Below are 13,282 nucleotides of genomic sequence, written 5' to 3'. Positions count from 1 at the left end.
CAGATAAGGGGTTTCCAAGCTTTTCCTCTTAAAAATAAATTTATAAACTAAAAAGTGACCATTGCTTCTATTTGAAACGCGGAAACATGCCATTTCACTGTTAAATTGCGATATTCCATGCCAATTCCAAGCCTGTGACACTTAATCGCTGACACACAACACCCTCCGACACCACCGTATCATTTTTAAGACATTTTCAGACATTTCTTGATAAAAAAAATTATACATTAAATCTGTTGGTTCGTGTTTTCGTAAACAAACCCTCTTGTGGTGCCCCCAAAACTTTCACACCACCATGGCATTACGCGATGTCCCCGTGGCATCCACGTGGCATCCGTCATCACTCCTAGGACATTTCAACTTTTTTCACTCAAAAACAAGCTTGTAAATCTAAAATTTAACACTGTTTTTATTTCAACAGCGGGACTTAGCATTTTATTGCTAGAATGTGAAAGTCCAAGGGAATTCACGACACCATGGCAATATGTGGCTACCCAAGGTACCCCCAAGTTACATTTTATCATTCCTAAGACCTTTTCCAGATATTTTCATTATGAAAATATGATTTAAGCCGATTGGTTCATGTTTTTTTAAACAATCCTCCGTGATACACCATATCAATTCAAATCATGCATTCAATCCATTTTTCAGGTAATAAAAACATAACACAAACAACAATAACAATAAAGATCATAGAAGAAAACTTGTTAAGGACCAAAAAAGAAAAAATTAAAGTGACACTGAAAAAAAAAAGAAAAAAGCATGGGTAATTAAAGCAAATTGGTTAAAAGTTGAAAGATTAAATTATATTATCATGTTTTGTTACAATGTTTACAAGTTTTGTTGTACAGCGTGCAGAAGCTTGTGGCTAGCTCAACACTGGAGGGTATTTTGTTTCATTGGATAATAGATTTGTAAATGGGAGATTGCTGGGCAGCACTAGAAACGCATTTAGGAATTATAAAGGCTCTATTGGATGAACGGAGACAGTGGGCTTCCGAATTATATATATTATAATAGGTTAGTAGTTGAGGAGGAAGATTATTGTGGAAAGCAGAGTAAGCAAGCGATAAGTTTAGTTTTTGTATGATTTGATCAAGTGGAGCTATGCCAAAATCTGAATACAAATCACGGGTTGGATATAGACGGGGAAGCCGAAAAACTGCTTTAATGGCACTGCTTTGGGCAAATTTAAGTTTTTTAGTGAAGGGCCGGTTTGTTTTTCCCCAAACTGATCCGCAATAAGAAAAGTAAGGAAAAATATAGGAATAATAGAGGGTAACTAGGATGTAAGGAGGAAGAAAATAATTCACACGGTCAATCATAGCTACATGTCTCAAAATTATTGCTGTGATGTAAGAAATATGATTAGAGAATGACAAGCATGAGTCAGTAAATACACTAAGAAACTTGGCAACCTCCACTTGTGGGAGGATGTCGGAGGAGTACTTGATACCAAGAGCAGATGGATTACGTCTTTGTTGTAGGGGGTTCTGAATAATACTACTTGACTTTTCTTGCTATTAATGGTCATGTTATTCATAAGGCAGCACGCCTGGACTCGGTTCAGAAGGACTTGGACAGAGGTTATTGCCGATGGTAAATTGGTGCCAGTGATGAAGAAGTTGCTGTCATCAGCAAATAGTACAGGATACACTGAAGGGCCTAGGTCCATAACAAGATCATTGATATATAGTAGAAATAAAATTGGGCCTAGAACGGAGCCTTGCGGGACAACCCTCCGAACAGGTAAGGGCTGAGAGGATACTCCACCTAAGCTCACACTCTGTACCCTTCCAGATAGATAAGAATCTAACCAAGAGAAGGGAGCACCACGAATACCGTAACTATTTAATTTACATGTTAAAATTCTATGATCGACCGTGTCAAAGGCCTTAGAGATATCCAAAAATAAGCCCAATACAGTATTTTAAGGTCGAGTTGTGAGCGTACAAACTGTATGGCTTCAATTAGAGGATGAGAAGTTGAAAATTTCGCCCAAAAGCCATATTGGTGAGGAGAAATCAAGGAAACGGAGTGCTGACTCCCAAACAAAAAGGGAGACAGACGTCTGAAGATAATTCTCTCGAGCTCTTTATATATAACAGGAAGAATTGAGATTGGACGATAATTACCTATCTCAGTTGGATCACCCTTTTTAAGAACTGGAATAACAAGGGCTGACTTTAGTAAATCAGGGAAAACTCCGTGGGTTAAAGATAGGTTGGCAATGTGCCTGATGGGCTCGTAAACAAAATGAGATATGGTCTTCAGGAGCTTTTTACTTAATCCAAGACAGACAGGTGTAAACCAAATAGGGAGAGAACCGATGATTTGGAGTATTTCATTGCTATCAGTTGGGCAGAAAAACATGGATCTAGAATTGAAGCAAGGGAGTCCAGCCTGTACGGAGGAGCGGGAGTCAGTATGAGGAACATTAGAAAAATAATTATTAAATGCGTCAGGTTCATGTAAAGGGTCAATTAATTTGTAATTTGTGTCTTTAAGGCGAATAAGTATAGACTTTGATTTTCTATTTTTGAGAGTATATCATTAATGGTGGACCAAATATTTTTCAAGTTTCATTTGCAATTGAGAATTTTGCATAATAATAATTTTTTTCGCTTCACGGATGAGTTTAGTGTATAAGTTTTTATAATTTTTATATTTTTATAGGTCAATATCACTACTGGTCTCACAGGCTAACTTATATAATTTGTTTCTACGATAGGAGGAGACAATGAGGCTATGTGTCATCCAGGAGCATATAGGGATAGTTTTCCGGTTAGGTTTACGAATAGGAACAGTTGAATGGATAATCTCACTTAGTCGTTGCACAAAACCATTTGGGGCAGAATTTACCTCTTGACAATTTAAAACATCGGACCAGTCAGTGGTTCTTAGGCAATCGATAAAATGAGTCATATTTGCAGAGCTGTAATTTCTACAAGGTGTTGGGATATTAATTCTAGAGCGTAGAGGTACAGGTTGCGAAGGTAGTGACAAGTAAATAGGAAAATGGTCTGACAGATCCGAAAATATTATATTAGAGGACAGGTAATTTCCCAGGGAAGTAGATACAAAAATGTTATCAATTGATGTTGATCTCACAGGATCAACTCTACTGGGAAAAAAAAATTGTGGGTAGAAGACCACTCGCGGTTACTGATTCAAAAAAAGTGTCAAATTCAATATTTTTACCAACATTGAGGAGGTTACAATTAAAGTCCCAAGAGCTTTTACATTTTTATGGGGTATATTAGTAAAATTAGAGAAATCATCGAACAGATTACAAAAATATGAGGTCGGAAAAGGAGGAGGTTTATAAAACAAGGACAGTATATAAGAATTTTGGCCGAAAACTATGTTAACAATTATTGAATAAATACATCTGAGATTTATTTGTGTAGAGAAAATAGACTCGCACTCTGATAGCCTGGTAAAATTTACATTCGACCGGATGTAAAGTGAGATACCCCCAGAACACTTTGTCAATCTCCTGGGCATATGGATTATTTGGTAACCAGGGAGTAAAAAATTACTAGTGTCATCATTATCGGAAAACCATGTCTCTGTTAATCCTATCATAGGCAGCGCGCTAGCGCTGCCTAAGTAAAGAACGATGTGGGCACAATGTGTTTTTTTTTTGTCTTTTTTTCTCCATACCCGGGCACTTCGTATTGAAGGAGATGTCATAGAAACTTCGAAAAGGGCTCATTCGATTGGAAATTGGAGTGACTAGTGCCCTTTTTAATAGTCAAAAGTGATTGGAGGGCAACTAGCCCCCCCCCCGCCCCTCATGTCCCTCCATACATCCCATCAACTATTTGATATATGCATTTTGTTAAGTACAGTTGATTTCCAAATAGAAAATATCTTTTTGAGGATGACACTCCCCCACAACCCTCGGAGCAAAGGTTGTAAGTTATACCCTGGGGGCATATAAGATCAATGTTGAAACAATGTACAGTTTATTATTTTTTTCTTTAAAGCAGGGCACTTCATATACAAGGGGTCGTCGTAGAGACTTCAAAAGGGGTTCATTCGCTTGGAAATCGAGAGTTCTAGTACCCTTTTTAACAGTCGAAAGTGATTGGAGGGCAACTAGCCCCCCCCCTCACACCAATCATTCCCCCAAACACATCTAATCGAAATTTTGAGATAGCCCTTTTGTTCAGCGTAGTTGATTTCCAGATAGAAAATGTGTTTTTGAGGAGGACATTCCCCCACAACCCTCAGGGCAAGGGTTTTAAGTTATGCCCTTGGGGCATAGAAGGTTTTTATAGAATGTGTTGCCGTAGAAACTTCAAAAAAGCCTCATTCGATTGGAAAATCAAAAGGCTAGTGCCTTTTGTAATAGTCGAAAGTGATTGGAGGGCAACTAGCCCCCCCACGCCCATCATTCCCCCAAACACATCCAATCAAAATTTTGAGATAGGCATTCTGTCAGCGTAGCTGATTTCCAGATAGAAAATATCTTTTTGAGGAGGACACTCCCCCACAACCCTCGAGGCAAGGGTTTTAAGTTATGCCATGGGGCCTTTTTATATAAGGTTGTTGTAGAAGGTGTTGTCGCAGAAACTTCAAAACAGGCTCATTCGATTGGAAATTGAAAGGGCTAGTGCCCTTTTTAATAGTCGAAAGTGATTGGAGGGCAACTAGACCCCCCCCGACGCCCATCATTAACCCAAACACATCCAATCAAAATTGTGAGATAGCCATTTTTTTCAGCGTAGTTGATTTCCAAATAGAAAATATGTTTTTGAGGAGGACACTCACCCACAACCCTCAGAACAAGGGTTTTAAGTTATGCCCTGGGGGCATATAATGTTTTTATTGAAGACGTTGTTGTAGAAACTTCAAAACAGGCTCTTTAGATTGGAAATTCAAAGGGCTAGTGCCCTTTTTAATAGTCGAAAGTGATTGGAGGGCAACTAGCCCCTTACGCCCATCATTCCCCCAAACACATCCCCTCAAAATTTTGAGATACCCATTTTGTTCAGCGCTGGCTAGTTGATTATCACATAGAAAATATATTTTTTATGAGGACAATCCCCCACAACCCCTGGGGCAATGGTTTTAAGCTATACCCCCGGGGTGCACACTGTTTTTATAGAAGGCGCTGTCTTAGAAACTTCAAAACGGACTCATTTGATTGGAAATTCAAAGGGCTAGTGCCCTTTTTAATAGTCGAAAGTGATTGGAGGGCAACTAGCCCCCCCCCCAACGTCCATCATTCACCCAAGCACATCCAATCAAAATTTTGAGATAACCATTTTGTTTAGCGTAGGCTAGTTGTATCCAGATAGAAAATATGTTTTTGAGAAGGACACTCCCCCAGAACTCTCAGGGCAAGGGTTTTAAGTTATGCGCTGGGGGCATATAAGGTTTTTATAGAAGGCGTTGTCATAGAAAAAAGGCTAATTCGATTGGAAATTCAAAGGGCTAGTGCTCTTTTTATAGTCGAAAGTGATTGGAGGGCATCTAGCCCCCCCCCCCCTCCACCCCACGCCTATCATTCCCCCAAACACATACAAATGAAAAAATGAATGTGCATTGTCAGTTTAATATACATACACTGATATTTAGTAATCAAAATGTTAAAATGATTTGATTTATTAAAGTTATAAAAGTAAAAACATTTATATTTTTTTCAGTCAAGTGTATATTTTGTTCTGGCCTAGGGAAGGCATAGGGGTTTTGCGCCCAACTTATGTTAATTTCTTCTCGTTTTGAGTTTGAATCGGTTATTTATTGTAATTTCTGTTCTTTTTTGGTTTCATTTATTTATCGATGCTGATTTGTGGTAGTTTCGAGCTTGGTAGATTATTTGATTTTATTTTTGCTCATTTTTTGTTTAATGGAGTTCTTTACTTCCCCTTGAAAAACTTATTTTGTGGAAAAAGTTTTTTTTAATTATTATGTCAAAAGGGCAGACACAATTGAATGAAATTAAATCTTCAAACTTGAGCCACTTATCCCGGATGCTTCTGATATTGAAACAAATAACATTAAGGGAATAACTATTGACTAGTTTTGGCTTCACATTGGTAGCAAAATCGAGAATATCAAGGTATTTACAATTAGATTGAGTTAGGGTATCATCGGGGCTTTTTATAGGGTTGGCATGCTGGTTACTTTCTATATCGGAATAATTAAAAGCAATGTTATTAGAAAGGGATAAATTAGTTAAAAACGAAAAGCCACACATTAATAGTCGTCAGGCATTCTTGTTGGGCATATTTTCGCTTGGGTTTTGCTTTGAACATAATCCTTACTCGAAGAGACTTCGTGAGGGGTCGTCAATTTATGTGTTACTGTGTTGGTCGGCTTTTTCTTGTTTGTTTTTTTTAATTTTGCTATGGCTTGGGGCTTCTACCATTGTTTCAGGTGCTGGTGATTCTTTCAATTTCTGGGGGACTTGGTAACAGTTGGGATCGTAGGAAATGTTGAGTTAGAATGGCATTCCACGCCTTCTTTGAAGGATAAAAGTTGGACCGTAGCTTTTTGCCAGATTTCCTCTCCTAGGAGCGTAGTAATGGCCTTTTTTAAGGATATTTTTCAGTTCAACTGGTTCACTGCCAACCTCGATAACATGAGAAACTGCAAGGTATGTGGTTAACCTTTACCATTCTTGATTATAATGATAAATAACTTGTGGATGCGATAAAACTGGAAGTTGGGAAGAGGAAGGCTACAATCTGGCGTTAAACAGAGGAAATTGAGTGGAACATTGGGTAAATGAGAAGCTTTTATCTATTAGGGGTTGGACCTGTTTCCTCTGGTTCCTTGAAACTTCAGTTTGGCTATTTAAGGGTCGACTCGGAGTTGGTTGTCTAGGGATTGTAGCGGCTACGATGGAGTAGGGCAAGTTCAATCCCACAAGAGTTCCGGAGGATCTCGGCTCTCTTGTGATAGGCCGGACAGAGTTGCTTCTCAAGTCCCGGGTGCCCCATATTATTACAATTTTTAAAGTAGGCGTCTTTCTCGGTGCAATTTTCTGTAACGTGGCTAGGTTTACCACATTTTCGACATGATTGGAGTGACTGTTTACAATTATTTTTGCTATGACCATGAGCTAGGCAAATTGTGCATTGTAGGGGCTTTGGTTTATAGGACTTATGGCGAAGGGCCATACCATACAAAAAACTTCTCTTTTCAACTCGTTTTTGCATACAATGAGCACTGAGCGACTGGAAATAAGATTACCATCATTTTTCAATCTGAGTCTTGTGGCTGTTGTTGTTTGGACGGGATGACCCGAAGAATCAATTAGTTCAGCTGTAAATTCCTCTATTGATATACCGGTGTCAACAACATAAATCACGTATTTATGTGACTTTTCTACTTCTTTTGAAGTGGCAAATATTTTGGAACTCTCAACGATTAGTTCCTTGGACCTTGAAAGGACTGAATCCGCGGCCTTGTGAGAGGTAAAATAAAGATTTATCAGACCGTCTTTTAAGAAAACCACTTCAAAAGTTGAGTTAGCTAGCAAAAAGATAGGATTTCTAATATCCATTAACCGATCTCTAGTAAAGGGTTCACAATTGGTTTTCTTGATGGTCACAATGTAATAGTATGGTTGATCTAAAGAGCTAGGTAGTGATTCAATTGTTGGGGAATCATCAGTGAGTGAGGCACATACATAATCAGACACACAGGCAGGGAGAGACAGACAAAAACACATAGAGGAAAAAAACACACACACAAGTCAGACACACAGGCAAACACACACGCACAGAGTCATAAACACAGAAACAGAGAGACAGAAAAACACACAGAGCAAAAAAAAAAGCATACACACACAACCACACAAAGTCAAACACACAGGTGCACACACAGTCAGACACACAGGGACTATGAGAGCGACACAAACGCAAAGAGAGAAAAACACACACACAAAAACACAACCATACAAAGTCAGATAGCAGGCTCACACAGTCAGACAAACAGGCATGGAGAGAGAGACAAAAACACACAGAGGGATAACGCACACACACACACACACTCACACACACAACCACACAGAGCTAGACAAACAGGTCCACACTCACAATCAGACAAACAGGCAAGGAGAGCGAGCGAGAAAAACAGAGGCAAAAACACAAACACACTACCACACAAAGCCAGACACACAGGTACATACACAGTCAGACACACAGGCACGGAGAGAGAGAGCGAGACAAAAACACACAGAGGGAAAACACACACAAACACACAAAGTCGGACACACAGGCACACACAGAGTGTGACAAGGGCCACGGAGAGAGAGAAAAAGAAGGAAAAACAGAAAAACAGAAGGAAAAATACACAAACACACACAGAACCACATAAAGCTGGATCCACAGGCGCAAAAACAGTCAGACACACTGGCAGGCTGAGAGAGACAAAAAGAAATCACACACACACACACACACACGACAACACAAAGTCAGACTCACAGGCACAAACACACAGTCAGACACACGGGCAGGGATAGAGAGAAACAAAAACACACAGAGGGAAGCACACGCACACAAACAACCGCACAAGGTCGGACACAAAGGTACACACACTCAGACGCACTGGCACGGAGAGGGAGAGATAAAAACACACAGAGGGAAAACACAGACATACAATCAGAACCACACAAAGTTGGACACATAAGTACACATACAGTCAGACAAACAGGCATGGAGAGAGACAAAAACACAAAGAGGGAAAAAACACACCAGCACAAACACACAATCACACCGTTGGACACACAGACACGGAGAGAGAGGCAAATACACACGGATGGAAAAACACACACACACACATACCCACACAAAGTCGGACACAAACGCAAACACACAGTCAGACACAAAGGTACGAACAGAGAGACAAAAACACACAGAGGCTCTTTCTTAGCAGGGCCGGTAAAGAACAACTACCCTGTATCGTTACCCAGGCCACCCATTAAAGTATTTTACTATAAAGGCATTTATGGCTATAACCTACGATTATTATGTTTTTATCATTGTGCATACGAAGATGCAGTTTTTTTTTGTCTAAAAATAGAATTTATTTTTAATATTGTATTTTGTTGTTCACAAAGTAACTATATATAGCAATTTCCTTTAAAATGAGCCCTTAAACAGCTCTTTTTGATCTGTGCCAGTGTTTTGCTAATAGTGAAGAAGGAAAAAAGGACACATCACTGCTTCCCATGCAAAAAACAAGTGATTCTCCTTGTTGTTCAAGCCAGGGAGCAGTAAGTTTCATGCACAGGGTTTTTGGCCATGGTGATTCCAATGGAGTACTTTTTATTTCGATCCGACTTGGTTTCAAAATAACTAATTCGGGGTTACTAGTGGCCAAAGTTCTTCCTTTACTAGGCTGCAGTTAACGCTGCAACCAAGGTATCTTTTAGTCAAAATCTTAAGGCTCCTTAGATTGCCCAGTCGACACAACTTCAAAAGATATACAAAAAAGAAACCTTAGCTAAAATTTGAATTGAATTTGAATAGAATTTGTTAAATTGCCGCAATTTCATTGTATCCGTAGGAGGCTTCCAAAAATTCACGTTTGTGTTGATACCAGCAGAATATTTAATATTACTAAATTCCAAATGTCGGCAGAAATAACACTAGGTAAGCCAGGAAAACTTAAGTTTCCATTATGTGAGCCAATGATGTTTTAAAAACAAGGGCTCTTTGGCTGCATTTTCTAACATGGTCGTAAAAACCTATGTCACAGATGTAAAATAATGCCATTATAGCAAATTTTTTACCAGAGAACTATATTTAGGTAACCTCTATTTTTCTATTTTCTCCAACTGTTCAGGCACTTAACACAGTAGGCCCTTTGCAGCAGGTGTATGTCCCACTTAATTTCTATTACATGGAATTTTCTTACAAGCTTGGCACAGAGCCGTTCCTAGGGTTGTTGGCGCATAGGGAATAAATAAGTACAGGACCCCCCTCCCGACCCAAAAATAAGCAAAAAAGCAGATTCAAAGTTAAGGATTTGATCAGAGTAGGCACCCCGTCCACCAAGGCGTGCTCAAGCCAAGGTGGCAGGGGAAGCTTGCCGTGGTTGCCCCTCCTCCCCCCTTGAATGGCTGTGAATTTTCATAAAAGTTAAAGAACTACTAATATAGCAGCAACAGAAATGGCAGACTTACTATCCCGTAGAGTAGCAATTCCAAGTTTGAATTCATGTCATCCTTCTCCGTTAAAGTAGATGGCAGCTTCTGAAGTAGTTCGGGAAGAACGTGGACCCGCCAACAAGAAATTAAAAGCATCTCATGAATAAGAACATGAACCTATGGAGGGATGAGAAAAAGTAGGTAAAACACCTTAAAACATAATCAATTAAACACATTTTCCACCTTGCCGCAAATATTCAGATTTGTCAAACTAGTAGAGGGTGCGAAATTTGTGCATCGTAAAAAAAAAATTATTTTAGTTTGTGCATGTTCCTCAGTAAATTAAACTAAGGGCGGGAACAGCTTTATGAATAGCTTCTTCTGAACTAAAAGTATATTAAAAAAAATCTGTAATGCATTAGATTCAAATTTCTATTAATAGGATATTAAGAGTCACTTCCAATTTATATGTGTCCCGGCCCCCTTCCCCTCCTTAATGCCTAAAAATAGTCCAAGGCTGTACAAAACAGCTTGCTGACTTTGGTTGTTTGCCTATATTTTCAAAATTCCCAATTCTAACAAAAAATAATTAATTTTCACATACAGCCTAGGGCTATACCCAGGCATTAAAGTGATGTAGGGGGTTCCAATTTGGAAGAAGGAGCAGGATGGAGGTAATTGTACCACAGATTTTGAAAAACATCTTTTTGCATCTTCTGCTTTAAAAAATTGACAAAAAAATGTTCCCCCTTAAATATCCGTGAATTGGCGTCCCTGAAAGGCAGCGCGGGGGTCTTAGACGCAGTTAAACGGGAAATAACTCTGGAAATCTGATAAATAAAGACTTCTGGAAGTTACTTAAGTAAGAATTTGTTATTATAATGTCTAGTTCAGAAGAAGCCATGCTCCGAAGACTAACACCATAAGGTTTCATAAAAAAAAAATAGAAAACATAAAATAGATAATAAACTTAAAAAAAAAACAGAGAATTTTTGGCACTTTAATATCAGTACAATAGAGATTAAAAGTTATTAGCGCCACTCAGACAGCTGTGTTTTCCAAGAGACATTAAAAAAAATCGAAAGACGCTTAAATTAGAATTATTTTTAGGCTCTCAGAATTATGGATTCGCATTAAAATTTAGAAGTAAAAAAGTATAGGACAACAAAAGGTAAATCAAAATGGAAAGCAAAGTAAAAGTGGAGGTGAAAGCAACAAAAATATAAAGAGATGAGAACGTAGAAAATGTCCCTTATTCTCTTTTGGCAAGAAAGGGTCTTTATCTTCGGCAAAATGTGCATCAAAATTAAATGAAAAATTAACAAAGTAAATACAACTGATATTTTTATTCACTTTTTTTCGGTTCTTGTTTTTTCTTTTATGACTTTACAAGAATTAAACTAGAAATTAAGAAGGAATATGCTTGTACTTTGCGGAACATTTTTAAATATAATTCCATAAGCCAATAAGCATTATTAAGGTGAATGTTCTAATGGCAAAAAGATGCCGAGTTCCATATTAAGAAGGCCTTTATCTTCGGCAAAATGTGCATCAAAATTAAATAAAAATGAACAAAATAAATGCAACTGATATTTTTATTCACTTTTTTTCGGTTCTTGTTTCTTCTTGTATGAGTTTAGAAGAATTAAACTGGAAATTAAGAAGGAATAGGCTTTAAAATAAGCATTATAAAGGCGAATGTTCTAAAGCCTCAACTACATTTCACTCATAGCTGTGGCAGTAGCTACTACCTACTAAAGAGCAAACCACGGCCCACAGTAACCAAAAGTTTAAACCACGTTAAAAAATACTGTCAGAAAAAAATTTACATTTGAAGCTGACCAAGGAATGTTAACTATCCTTTCAGTTTATTTTGATAGTAAGAGTCTGTTGTAAAAAAAAAAAAATCTCAAGAATTTCAGAAAAGAGCTTGAAAACCCTCGAAAATGGCATTAGGTCAATATGAAAAGAGAACCATTATAGTAAAAAACCACTATAGTCAAAAATCCTAGCCGAAGTTTTTCATCCCCGATTTCAGAAACACGGCAAGATTATATTTTAACCTTTGTATCATTTATTTCGAAAAGCCTTAAGCGTAGGTTTACACTTCCCTTTGTTCAAAACTCCTCCTTTCAGCCCCCTTAGCAAGCCAAACTAAAATAATGCGTTTCGAGAGCAATGAAACAGCGAAAAGGAATTTTTGGGGGATTTCCAAAAGAGATTGAAACACTGATGAGTCTCATTTTTTCTATGTTATTTCCCCAGCGCTGGCGAGGCACTGGAATATGGCAGAGAGCTGTTAATCCTCGCAGTCCCATTAGTAGGCAAAAAACAAGAAACGTATTAAAAAAACAAACTTACTAACAACAAAATTTCGCTCATGATTCAGGAATAATAACTGTTTTTTTTTATCTTAGCAGTAAAAGTTAATTACGGAAACGATTTTTGTTATTTGAAAACGGGCTTGAAACGCCTCAAGAATTATGTCAGTTCGAAAGGAAAAGCGCACCGATCAACGTGGTTGAAGATCCTTAGCCAGAGGTTTTAAATTCAATTCAGAAAAAAGTTAGCTGTAAAAAAAACCTTATATATAAGAAAAACAACATGTAATTAGTTTTTTTTTTAAACAAGCGTGAGATGTCAACATCTTGGTGTTGGTACATGCCTGAAGCTCTCCCCCCCCCCCCTTTCTCCACAAGTGGAAGGTAACGCTTACCTTATTGTCAATTAAAAGCAAACTTTTCATTTCTGGTTCTTCTATTTTTGAAGCTTGATGTGCGGCTTCTAAGTACAAAAAGTGACATCTCTTTTGTTTTTCCAACCACCTAAAAATTGAGAATTAGCATAAAAAATTCTTTATTTATAATATGTGAATATATTTTAGAATTTTATGTATAAGCAATATATATATATATATATATATATATATATATATATATATATATATATATATATATATATATATATATATATATATATATATATATATATATATATATATATATATATATATATATATATATATATATATATATATATGTATATAGCTCGTATATAGTAAGAATCCTTATTATATATAGATTTTTACCGTCGCTTGTCTTATAAACACAGACAATTTGAGCCTTTTCTTAATGTCATGACGTCCAAAAAGTAGAGATGCCCTAATATCTC

The 13,282-nt window shown here is 37.5% G+C and overlaps 1 protein-coding gene across 1 annotated transcript in view; it reads right to left on the bottom strand.

Moving 5' to 3' along the window:
- Positions 1 to 13,282, bottom strand: part of LOC148947242 (uncharacterized) — a 173,459-nt gene that overhangs the window by 143,578 nt on the left and 16,599 nt on the right. The window contains exons 2-3 of the mRNA XM_089096544.1: positions 12,828 to 12,936; positions 10,148 to 10,288 (exon numbers count right to left, since the gene is read on the bottom strand). Coding sequence (XP_088952670.1) covers positions 10,148 to 10,288; positions 12,828 to 12,936 — 250 coding nt within the window. The remainder of the gene's footprint in view (positions 1 to 10,147; positions 10,289 to 12,827; positions 12,937 to 13,282) is intronic.

Source organism: Artemia sp. Qi Xiang Cuo, chromosome 11 (genome assembly GCF_049724085.1).
Source record: "Artemia sp. Qi Xiang Cuo chromosome 11, ASM4972408v1, whole genome shotgun sequence".
Taxonomy (NCBI): domain Eukaryota; kingdom Metazoa; phylum Arthropoda; class Branchiopoda; order Anostraca; family Artemiidae; genus Artemia; species Artemia sp. Qi Xiang Cuo.
The sequence above is the reverse complement of the archived record's forward strand: the minus strand, read 5'-3'. Positions and strand labels throughout refer to the sequence as shown.